At 39.0% G+C, this 12,852-nt stretch overlaps 1 protein-coding gene across 2 annotated transcripts in view; it reads left to right on the forward strand.

Moving 5' to 3' along the window:
- Snx7 (sorting nexin 7) overlaps positions 1–12,852 on the forward strand; it is an 81,788-nt gene that overhangs the window by 13,669 nt on the left and 55,267 nt on the right. For both annotated transcript variants that reach the window (XM_040751970.1, XM_040751971.1), the window contains exons 2-4: positions 4,079–4,261; positions 10,805–10,915; positions 11,769–11,933. In XM_040751970.1, the coding sequence (XP_040607904.1) occupies positions 4,079–4,261; positions 10,805–10,915; positions 11,769–11,933 (459 nt within the window). The remainder of the gene's footprint in view (positions 1–4,078; positions 4,262–10,804; positions 10,916–11,768; positions 11,934–12,852) is intronic.

The following is a 12,852-nucleotide window of genomic DNA, read 5'->3' on the forward strand; positions in this document are numbered from 1 at the left end:
TTTCTCCAGAAAGGAAAATTGTGTCAAGGAAAATTATGCACAACTGTCTTTGTTCAGAATGTTACTGTAGTGCAAGAAGCCCAAGGCAGCACTGTTAAGACATTAAACAATGAAAGAAACTGAGGAACAGATAAATGAATTGTCGTATATGCTTGCAAGGATGTATACACTACTGAAAAATGGAAATTATGTCAAACAAGATTAGAATGTTGTATGCTGTGTTATAGAAAATGGCAGTGGTAGTGTTCCCTCCAATCACATCTTCAGCACTCTTCCTGGGCCCGTCTCCCTTATTTTTATTATTATTATTATAAGCAGGCAGATTGGAAGGATTTGTAAATCAAAACACAGCTGGCAAGCCTAAATTTAGGCCCATCAAGATGAGTGTCCCTCTTTACCACAGCTTCTCAAACTCCTTCCACTTGATTTTTTTTTTTACCAGATGTCTCTTGGTGTGTGTGTTTCTCGTGCCTCAGCAATTTTATTCGCATGGCCTTTTCATGCCAGTATTCTGATTTATCACACTTCTCACACTGATTTCTCTTCCCCCTCTACTTGTAAAAAGAAAATCGTTGTTTGCGCACAGATGGCGGATGCGATGCAGCATTATCAGAGCAATTCATGTTATATTCATGAGAGATCCTGAGTAGCTTGTTAGTGGGGGGATATTAAGAAAGGACACCACATGGAGAGGTCATGACTCACCTTTGAACGTCTATCTTTTAGTGTTTATCTTCTGAACATTCAATTATTGACAAGCCCTCCTGGACTTTAAATTTCAGCTGCGGATTTGACTAATTTCAGTTAGAGAGTTTGGAAACTAGAAAAAGAGCCAGAAGCCTCTCCTAGGAATCATTACTGGAGTTGGGTATTAACCCACAAAACAGGAAAAGAATAGTTCAAGGATGACACTTCATCATTGTGTCTTCTTCCATGCTTCCCTCCATCCTCAGACTTTCACTGTGTACATAGGTAGGTGCAGTAACACTGTTTTAGTTGCTAGTGCTGCTATAACAAATTATCAGCAGACTGGGCATGTCAACAACAAAAAAGTGGTGCATTGCCAGATCTGGAGGCCAATACTATAAGAGTAAGTCTTCTTTCGTGGCCTGAGGGAAGTACCTATCCCATGTACCTCACCTGGCATTATTCACAGCTATCTTTGTGTTTCTTCCTCTTTTTTCTCCACTATGTATATTTCCTCATTTTATAAAATACCTGTTACAAAAATACCAGTTATATTAAATTAGCTGTCACTTTAATGCACTTATTTTACTTACTGTCTTTGTTTGCAGGATGTTGTGTGTATGGGGATGTTGGTGGGTGAGGGTGGTGGGGTGGGTTCCCATGGAAGCCAGAGGTCTTACATTCCCCAGGAGCTAGAGTTCCAGGCAGTTGAGAGCCACCTAATGTGCCTGAACTCAAATCTACATCATCAGTGCAGGTACAAAGGTCAAATGAGCTTATTTAAACATAATTAGTTCTAGAAAGACCCTGTCAGAGGTAGAGAGAAGCTCAGTTGTTCAAGTGCAAGGATCCTCATTTGATTCCCCAAAACCTATGCATGTTTAACAAAAAAAACCAAAACAAACCAAAAAGGAAGAAGGAAGAAAGATAGAGTAAATGGAAGGAAGGAAGGAAGGGAGGAAGGAAAGAAGGAAGGAAAGAAAGAAAAAAGGAAGGAAGAAAAGGCTAGGTCTGGTTACATGCATAGAACTAGGGAGATAACGACAGGTTGATACCTAGGCCCTCATTCTCCCAGGTCCGTTGGTCTCCTTGGAGAGGTCTGAGACAAAGAGAGATCCTGACTAAAAGGAGGTAAATAGCTCTGAGGAATGATACCTGGCACCCTCTCCTCTGTTCACCATGTACTCACACTCTCAAGCACATCTGTATCCCACATGAATGCATGCATACATACATGAAAAAGCTTAATGACACAAAGACCCTCTCATCAAATGAAGTCACATTCAAGGGTACGAGGTGTTGGTCTTCAACATATGAGTTTGGAGGAACTGGATGTGTCAGGAGCATGATTGAACTAATTACAGACAGTTAAAGAACCAAGAATAACAACAGGAACAACTCCATTTAATTTGTGCCTGATTTTGCCATTCCAATACATTCATTTTGGGAATTGCTTAAATGTTCTCTCTAACAGTGAATAGACTGTTGCTTTGGAGCAAACACAGAACACAATGACTTGTAACTATGTGCCAAACTTTCTTCTTCATTATATATTCAGATCTTGGTTTTCTTAGGTTTCTGTGTGTTTTCATTGACTTGGCAGTGGAAATGGTATTAAATGTAATTCAAGTAGGGATTTGTCACAGAGATCATGTCCCCTCTGCTGGCATGTCTGGGAAGAAAAGTAAAAAAACTTTTTTTCCCCAGTGCTTAAAAGACTGTAAGTTAATGTGCATGTTTCAAAGTTGAGAGAGAAGTTAGGAAGAGAGGATAGGGTCAGGAAATGGTAGAGGTGAGTCTTTGTTAGAGAAGAACACGGCATGTTAAAGACCCATAACCCAAAATCACCAACCACAAAAGGTTAAATGGGCTAATTGCTTCTGTGTTTCTTCCCAAACACTTATTTTCCTCAGTTACTTATGTCAGTGCACATCTTTTATGTCAGCATTTTTTGGAGGGGGAGAACAAATCTAAAATGTGCAGGATAGCTGGCTTTATTGAAGTTTTAGGAATGTTTTTGAGGGATTCGTCGTAACTTAAATCCTTCCACTGAAAACATCCATGCTACTAAATTTTCAGCCTGTAATTTTCTTCCTTTGCTGGATATAGAAGCATATGTTTATGATACCACACTGTATTCAACAGAATTTTGCCTTCATAAACCAACCCAGATCCTTCCCACTCTATAAAAGGCTGCATTTTAAGCAGAGGAAATAGAACACAAAATTCCGTGGTGGGTAAATGAAGTGGTGGTGGTGAGCAGAGTGGGTAGGCACAGAGCAAACAGGAGCAGGGGGCTGCATGCAGTGTCAGGAAACTGAAAGGACATTTGCCTACCAAATCAAAACTTCTCAGTTTAGAACAGTACTATTTCAACTGGATGGTTTGTGAGAGAGATTTTTGTACATACTGGTGGGATATGTTTTTGGAAGCTCTAAATTCTGTTAATGCTTCTTAGGATTCTATTATGTAGCATTCCATATTTTATTTTAGATAATTATCCTTTTTGTTGCAGTTTTTAAAAATTTTTTTACCACGTGAATCTTGATGAGTTCAAGAAAGAAAACTACCCAAATACAGTCCAAAGTCTCTTGCCATATGGCTGATCTTAGACAATTGTCTTAACAATTGTGGTTCTTGTTGCTTCTGAACATTAGCATTTAGAACGTTGGCTCTAGCAATTTTAATATAATTTTCTGATTATAAGACAAAACATATTGATTTTACAATATTTGGAACATGTAGAAAAATGCCACATAGAAAATAAAAATAAATGAGAACAGCATCCTTGTTAGAGAAGGACAAATGTTAAGGATCCATTTCTCCCCAAATCCACCAACCACAAAAGGTTAGATGGATCTTGGTTAACTGCAACAACAGGAGACATCCCAATGTCTGAAACACCTTATGTTAACTTACTTTTTTCAGTAAGGTTGCTTAGTTCATTCCCTATATCTTTCTTTTTTTCTTCCCTTTGTTCCATTTTTCATTACCTTTATCAGACATATTAGACTTTATTTGGGCACAGGTTTTATGAAATATTTCCCAAGTACTATATTGACTGAAGAGATGGCTCAGTGTTTAAGAGTGGGTAGTGCTCTTCTAGAAGACCCTGTTTACTGTTCCCAACTACCCACACAGTGTGGCTTACAACCACCTGTCACTACAGCTCTGGGAGGATCTGATGTCCTCTAAAGGCATCTGTAGCCCCAGGGAATCACCTTTGTCTGCCTCCCTGGTCCTGGCATTGCAGATGTGCACCACAACACCTGGCTTTTATGGGACCTTGGGGCTCTGAACTCAGTTCCTCATGTTTGTGTAGCAGGCACTTTCCCGACTGAGCCTTATTGCCAGTGTCTGATGTTAACTTTATAAATGCTTTATTCCTTAGGATGCCTCACTGATGGACATGAACTCCTTCAGCCCTATGATGCCAACATCTCCTTTGTCAATGATAAACCAAATCAAGTTTGAAGATGAATCTGATTTAAAGGATCTCTTCATTACAGTTGATGCACCTGAAAGCCATGTTACTACAATTGAAACTTTTATCACTTACAGGATCATAACCAAGGTAAATGCTGAGTGACCATTTTCTTGAATGTCATTATGCTCTTTGAGCTTCTGAAAATGTGTTTTGGTCATACAGCTCAGTATTATGGAATCATATGCATTGACTTATTTTCCTCTTTTTTGTTGGTTGTTGGTTGTCTATTTCAATCTTATGCAGGTTCCCCATTTGTCAGATTAGAATCAATGATCACTCAGTAGCTTGGGTCTGCTGATTCTATGGGTTTCCCCATCAAGGTCTTGACTATTTTGTTCATATTATGGCTCCTCCCTCACTTCTGTTGTACACCAGGAGCTTGGCCCAAAGGTTAATTGTGGATTTCTGCATCTTCTTGCATCTGTTTCTGAAAGAGGGTTCTAGTTTCTCTGGGGTTGTGGATTGTGTTAAGCCAGATCTTGGAAACAACCTAGATGCCCCTCAGTTGAAGAATGGGTACAGATAATATGGTACATTTACACAATGGAGCAATAAGAAACAATGGCATCCTAAAATTTGCTGGCAAAAAGCCCGAACTAGTAAAAAACATCCTAAGTGAGGTAACCCAGACCCACAGACCCATAAAGACAACTATAGTATGTATTTACTCATAAGTGGATAGTAGACATAAAGCAAAAGATACCCAGCCTTTTTTTATTTTCAAGTTTAAATTAGAAACAAGGTTGCTTCACATGTCAATCCCAGGTCCCTCTCCCTCCCCTCCTCCCATGCCCTCCCACCAACCCCCCAATCCCCACCCCGTTCCCCAGGGAGGGTGAGGTCCTCTATGGGGAGATATCCAGAGTCTGTTATTTCATTCAGGGTAGGGACTAGGTCCTCCCCAAGAGTCCAGGTTGAGAGAGTATCCCTCATTGTGGGATGGGCACTCAAAGCCCATTTGTATGCCAAGGATAAGTACTGATCTACTACCCAAGGCCACATAGGTTGCCTAGGCCTCCTCACTGATACCCATGTTCAGGAGGTCTGGATCAGCCCCATGCTTGACTCCCAGCTATCAGTCTGTGGTTCAAGAGCTTCCCCTTGTTCAGGTCAGCTGTTTTTGTGGGTTAAACAAGCCCAGTCTTGACACCTTTGCTCATCAGTCCTCCCTCTCTGTCACTGGGTTCCTTTAGTTCAGCTCAGTGTTTAGCTGTGGGTGTCTGCCTCTGTTCCATCAGTCATTGATTGAGCATTCTGTTTCCCAGATTCTCTGGCAGTTGGATTGTAGACTGCCACTCCTCTAATCCATATCTAAAATCCATACATGAGTGAGTACATACTATGTTTGTCTTTTTGTGACTGGGTTACCTCACGCAAGATGGTTTCTTGTGCCATCCATTTGCCTGCGAATTTCAAAATTCCACTGTTTGTTTATTTTTCCAATGAATAGTACTCCATTGTGTAAATGTACCACTTCAGCCTTTTTTTAATGAAAGCTATTTTGGGTAAGATATTTCATCTTACCTGACAATCATTTGGTTCCTATGAAATGTGATATTTGAATTGACTTTATTAAGTGGTGATTTTTAGTTGTCCTTCTAAGAGTAAGAGGATTTTGGCTTTTGTCATAAAAATGATAACTATCCTGGTATGGTTGGGCATCTTTGGAAGTTCAACATTTGGAGGCTGAGTCAGGCAAAGCTCTAGTTGGAGGCCATCTTGGCTATGTAGGGAATTCAAGGACAGCCTGTGCTTCATGAGCTCCGGCAACCCCAGCTTCAGTTTCAGCGTCCCCAGGTTCAGCTTCAGGAAGGAAGGAGACCAGTGGAGACAGAAAGACCCCACCTGCACCCACTGAAAGAAGAGATGGGAAGAAGACAGAATAAGAGCTCACTCAGCAATAGAAAGACCAACATGACCCCACCAGAATCTAGAGACCCAACGCCAACAAGACCTGAAAAGCACTACATAGACGAAGCAGAGGAGACAAACCTTAAAAATTATTTTATGAAGATGATAGAGACCCTCAAAGAGGAAACAAGGAAATCCCTTAAAGAAATAGAAGAAAAAACAAACAATAAAATCCATGAGATGGGGGAAAAGGCAAACCAAAAAATTCAAGAAATAAACAAATCTCTTAAAGAATCTAAAGAGTACCAAGAAAAAACAACCAAACAATGGAATGAAACAACTCAAACAATTGAAGGATTGAAAGCTGAAATAGAAACAATAAAGAAAACACAGAATGAGGGGGTGTTGGAAATAGAAAAGCTGGGTAAACGATCAGGAACTACAGACACAAGTATCACCAATAGAATACAAGAGATAGAAGAGAGAATCTCAGGTGTTGAAGACTCCTTAGAGGATATAGAGTCGTCAACCAAAGAAAATCTCAAAACCAACAAATCCTTAACACAAAATATCCAGGAAATATGGGACACTGTGAAGAAGCCAAACCTGAGAATAGTAGGTATAGAAGAAGGCAAAGAAATACAGCTCAAAGTTACAGAAAACATATTCAACAAAATCATTATTTCAAAAGAAATACCCCAAATAAATAATAGATAGATAGATGATAGATAGATAGATAGATAGATAGATAGATAGATAGATAGAAACCTTTGGAAACAAAGAGTTGGGTTCCTGATAAAGAGAGAAAAGTATTAAGAACAGGACACATTTCCAAAGTGGCTGTCCAAGTTTGCACTCCCACCAGCAATGAAAGAGCGTTCTCCTTACTCCATAAGCTAAAAAACAAAACAAAAAAAACAGTAAAAAATAAAAAATACAGGACACATAAAGTTTTTAATTTTTTTCCTGAGGATTACAAAGTGTAATACTAAACCACAACTGTAGCTTGCATGTGAAATGCTTGTTCAATAACACAAGAGAAATGGATTCAGAGACCAAGTCTGTCATCCTTTACACAGAGAAAGCTAATGTCAGACAAAATGAAACAAAATTTAATCTGGTTCAGTAAGTACTCTTAAGAATCATTTCTAATTTCTCTTTGCAAGATCAGGATCTCTTTTTAGGAAGGCTCGCCCATCGCCACTGTGGTTCGCAAGTGTTGAGGAACATCTCTTCTAGCTGAGAGGACTCTGGCCTGTGCCTCTGTAACGTCATCATTCGGCATAGTCTCCGCACTATGGCCCACTGTGGTTCCTAGAAGTGTGTTTGTCGCATCTCTTTCCATGGCCCCTCGTTTCCTTCAGTGCAAAATGCAGCCCTCCCGCCCCCCGCCCACAGCCACATTGCAAAAGCTCTCCCTCCCATCCCTGCTCTGCTCAGGAGGAGTGGCTTCTAGGCTGTGATTATGACAGATGCCTCTTGGTCTCATGACAATGGATATGCTTTTCCATCTGCTTGATGTTTCCATCTCCTTAGACAGAAGGAGTAATATTCATTTTTCAATATATAAGCTGCCTAAGAAGGCTTCTCCAGCTGCACAGCTTTCCTCTGTTCTTTCTCACTATCACAGAGGAATCCTTAAAGAATATAAAGTAACAAGTGAAAGAAAAGCAACTAAAAATGTATCCTCAACCCTTCTAAGCCTTGCAGTTCTTCAAGCTAAAAACAGGACATTTTGGTAGATGCTAGTTCTAAATCGAACCTGGTGTTGCTCCGAGAATCGACTCAGGTGAAGTGATCAATGTAAAACACTTAGCCGTGTGCAGTAATAGGTCAGTAACTGCCTTCTACCCTGCAGTAAGTAGAAAAGTGCGTGAGTGGGGATTTGTACTCACTTCCAGGGAGTCTGAGTTTCTCAAGGAAGGTTTTAGTAATTCTAACCATGATTCTCAGGAACTAGTTACCTGATAATTTACTGTTTTGTTCAATTAATTAGTAAAGTCTTCATATTTTTGTGATATTGCAGCTGGAAGTTTCTCTCTCACCTATCAGTTCCCCTATAAGCATTCTGAGACTTAATATTAATTACAAAATGTTCAGCCTATTAGCTCAGTCTTATTATTAACTAACTCTTATAACTTCAATCAACCCATTTTATTATTCTATGTATTTCCATGGGCCGTGGCTTACTGGTGCTGCTAGGATCACCGCTATTTCTTCTTTGGTGACTAGATGGCATCTCCCAGACTCTGCCTTCTTTCTCCCTGTATCTCTGCTTGGGTTTTCCTCCTGGCTATCTTCTGCCCTGCCATAGGTCAAAGCAGCTGTACTGATCAGCCATTAATGCAACACGTGTTTGCAGCATACAGGATATCCCACATGTGCTTGTCCACACCGATAACCTCTTGCTTGGGATCTTTTAAGAAGTATCTAACTATATAAGGGTGAGTGCCGGTACTCCCATGTTCAAGACATCTGTCTCACAGGAAAAGGACTTTTACCCTTAAGACTGACATCCTGAATCCTGAACTGGCTGCTTGGATGAAGTACTTTGTCTTCTGGACATGTAGAGATTACTTTCTAAGAGAGTTAACTGTGCATGAGTAGAATATTAGGATTCACTTATTTCAAAAGCTGTTTTCTAAATCTTCTGATCTTAGAATGCCTGCTTACCCTGGATCATAGGTCATTGTTGAGCAAATCCATTTGGGGTGTGTTTCACAAAAGCCCACATACCCCAGCAGGTAGGCACTTGTTGGTACTCAATGTTAAGTTTCCAACCTCTTGTGGTCACAGATGAAAATTCAACTGCTTTGTAATATTGCTTCCATGGAAACCTGCATCCTAGTCAGAAGCATTAGTGATACTGGAAGCACACTAAGAACATGTGTTCTTTCTAAGGTGGAGATCTGTCTTCAAACCCAGTTAATCCTATAGTCTGGAAGCTTCTGTTTGTCTGTAAATGACCAACCATGACTGTATTAGATAGGATGGTGATTTTAAATCTACTGTTCAGAAATTAGCCATTATCTAAATTCAAGTGACTATATCTGTTTTCCTTAGTATATCCCATTCAGGAGTATAAGGTCCTGTAGTAAGAAGAAATGGAATATTCTGTTAAGACCTGAACACATTTTCTATTTTCTTCAATTGTTGTTACACATTAGAAAATTATTTCAAGTCAGTGATAGAGTGACGAGAACAAACTGATGAGGACAAAATTGAGTGATACTTGTCATCTATCTCCAAAGCTGGAGTTTATAACAGATTGTATTGTGTTTACTAAAGACTTGGCAGTGGCTGAGAACATAGACAGCTGAATGACATTTTCATCAACCATTGCTTGAATGCATTTATTGTTACTAATAGTTACATCGGCTTATTGTTTTAGAAGTTGTTCATGATCCTGTTTGTAGTACCTGGTGTTCAGTCAGATGAGAGTGACTCTAATTCATGATCTGTGTATGTGTATGTGTGCATGTTTGCATATACACATCCACATCCACATATCAGTCAATGTGTGTATGTTGCTAAACATATTTTTACTGGATTTAGATTTTCTGTTTTTACTGTTTCTATATCATGTGTTGTTTTGAAAAATAATTACATTTTTGAAGTGTTTTGTGAATGTTTAGATTCTTAGTCTTCTGCAGCTGAAATATACACCAAATTTTTCCAACTGCAAAGAGAACATTTACTGAGATATACTGTATTACATTGTAAACATAGACTTTTAAGGACTGTATAGTTTCATGAGTTCATTAACAATTTCTAAACAATTAAAACTGTGCCTTATGACTTAAATTATTTACTTTTATAACTGGTTCACCAGTGTGAATAGTTATCATTTTCTGTGAGAGGGTGATATGTTTGCAATATTTTATTTCATCTTTAGTCCTTCAGGAATATCTCAAGCTAAATATTACTGTATGTGTTTTGTTTGCAAAACTTTAGTTAACTGAGCCATTGGTGTAAGTGCTTATTTTCTCATGAGAGGTAAGTGTGAATTAGAGAAATACTACTTTTATTTTTGGACTGAGACCCAGGCAGTAGTTGTGAGGTTGACATTGAGCCCATGTCCTTGTCACATGAGTTGGCACAGATATTTTGTTTACTAGGAACACAGAGCTTAACGTATCTACTAAAATTTTAGGAATTTAAGCATATAGCTCAAAATAAAACTCCTTGAGAAATTATAGGAAAAATATCTTTTCACATTAAATATCCATTAATTACATTCTTTTTGAAAAAGTGGCAAAATCACTCTGTAAAATGTTAGAATTTTTACATACCAACAGCAAATTTCAGTGAAAGCAGTTCATTTGAACGAAGTCCAAGAGAACAGTCTTCTCAGTTGTATTCAGGTTATTTTCCAGATTTTAAAAATAGAACTTTCCTCAAATTCTGAATTCTAATCATGGTAAGAAAAGAATAATGTTTGAAACCTACATTCTGAGCACACTTTCTAAGCGAGAAAGCCATGCCAGAGTCATAGTAGTTAAAACAGCCAGATGGTGGTTGGAAGGCAGAGTTTTCAGCTTGGACTTCAAATTTAAGCGTAGTGTTTGCTTTCTTTCTGGAAAAACCGGAAAGTTCGCTTAATTTCATCTGCTGCATGAATAGATGACAAAAAAAATTACACGCAGGCTGACAAACACTGAATAATTAGGATTCAAGTTTTCTTAGAGACCCATTTTTTTCGTAATATCTAAAATAGAATTAAGCAACTGTCTTCTGTCCTATACTGTATGGGCTGTTCCGTTTTCTTGCTTCCTTCAGACATCTCGTGGGGAATTTGATTCCAGCGAATTTGAAGTCAGGCGACGTTATCAAGATTTCCTTTGGTTGAAGGGGAAACTGGAGGAAGCCCACCCCACGCTCATTATTCCAGTGAGTTTGTAAGGGTTTGTGGTGTTGTTTATACTATAGCCACTCTGCTTGCTTTTGCCTAAACCCTAATGCCTTTAAATAAAACAAAGTTCATTTATTTTAGGAACATGTACTTCCAAATACTTAAACTATAGTTTTGGGGGTTTTTGTAACTACTATAATATGAAGTGATGTTTCATTTTTCGATACTAACTATGTGTTTTTAAAAATGTGTTATACTCATGAATTGTATGCTGCCATGCATGTGAAGGGCTGAGAAATACTGGGGGTGGGGGAGGTAGGAATTCTCTTTCCACCACGTGGATCACCAGAGATTGAATTCAGGCCCTCAGCCTGTAAGATTCCAAGCCTGTACTCTAGGTTTTAAAAACTTATCCTTATAATAAACGTTGAAGAATTCAACTGATCTTCAGAATTCCTTGCAACCCTGTGTGTGACATGTGAGGTGTTATGTGTTTGTTTTTTCATTCAATGGATATTTATTGTGTGTGAGCATGAGCATGTATGGAGGTCAGACAACAACTTGTGGGAGTCAGTTCTTTCCTTCCATGGTGTGATCCTGGTTTCAAACTCAGGCTGCCTGGCTTGACAGGAAGTGCCCTTACAGGCTGGACCATCTCACTAGCCTGCAGATTGACTTTTTTAAATGCGTATTTTATTTTATCTTTGTATTGGTACAGAAAACAACAGCATTCCTTTGAGTGTTTGCATTTGTACTTAGCTTTGGCTGTTCCCCACTACTCCTCTCTGATCTCTGCCCACATCTCCCTTATGTCCATCTCCATCCCTCAGCTATTCCACTGTCAAGTGCATGTTTTCTCAGATAGTTGCTTGTTTTTGATGTTGGTCCCAGCCATTACCAGAAAAGTTTATCGTGAAAGGGATGGTGGAACGATTCAATGATGACTTCATAGAAACCCGCAGGAAGGCATTGCATAAGTTTCTCAACAGGATTGCTGATCATCCAACTTTAACATTTAACGAAGACTTCAAGGTTTTCCTCACCGCACAAGCCCCGGTAAATTGCTCTTTTTTGTATTCATAAGACCCCCTTAGTATCCATGTGTGCAGCAGAATGTATGCTCCCTCTTTCTCACCTTTACATATTAGGTAACGGTGCCCTTCAAGTGTGTTATTCAACTGTTTTAAAAAACACAGGAGCGACTCCTTCAGGTATAACCCTGGTACCAAATCAACATGTGAACATGATGGAAATCTGCTGTCTCTCTAACATACTCATATTCTCAGTTCTCTTAATTTTTTTCAATGACAGGGTGTTCTTTGCATATGTAATCAACTCTGGTCAAGTATGAGTATGTTGTTCTCTCTGTGTGTATATGTGCATATGGTTTGCATGTATAAGATCCTTTGTGTTATCCATTCTTGTGTGGATGTATGTATGCCAGAGTACATAATCTGAGTACAGAAGACAACCTTGGGTTTCAGTGCTCCCTGAAATAATGTATTCTTGTTGTTTGTCACTTTGTACCTCTGGCTAACTGTTCCTCACGCTCCAGGGCATTCTCCTGTCTTTGCCTCTTATCTCATGGTGGGAGTATTGTGATTAGTGAGGTATTGCTCTACAACTAGCTTTACATGGATTCTAGAGGTTCAAACTCAGGTCCTCATGATTACACAGCAAGTGCCTTACCCACCAAGTCATCTCCCTAGCTCCTACATACATCTTTATTGAAGTTATTCTGAGTAGTGTGGTCAGGGTTCTTTGACCAAGGATGAAGATCATTATTAAGTTAGTGACTAGATATATAATTGAGAGGATCTATGAACGGATGGATGGTTAGATAAAAGCAGTCTCCTTACTTTTCCTTCAGTTACCTATGGTGGAGATGTTTCTAAATCTTTTACATGTAGAAATTTTGTATGTATTATTACTTTTCTATTTTTTATGAAATAATAACTTTGTAAGAAAGATAATA

The sequence above is a fragment of the Mesocricetus auratus genome, unplaced genomic scaffold (assembly GCF_017639785.1).
Source record: "Mesocricetus auratus isolate SY011 unplaced genomic scaffold, BCM_Maur_2.0 Super-Scaffold_100009, whole genome shotgun sequence".
NCBI lineage: Eukaryota > Metazoa > Chordata > Mammalia > Rodentia > Cricetidae > Mesocricetus > Mesocricetus auratus.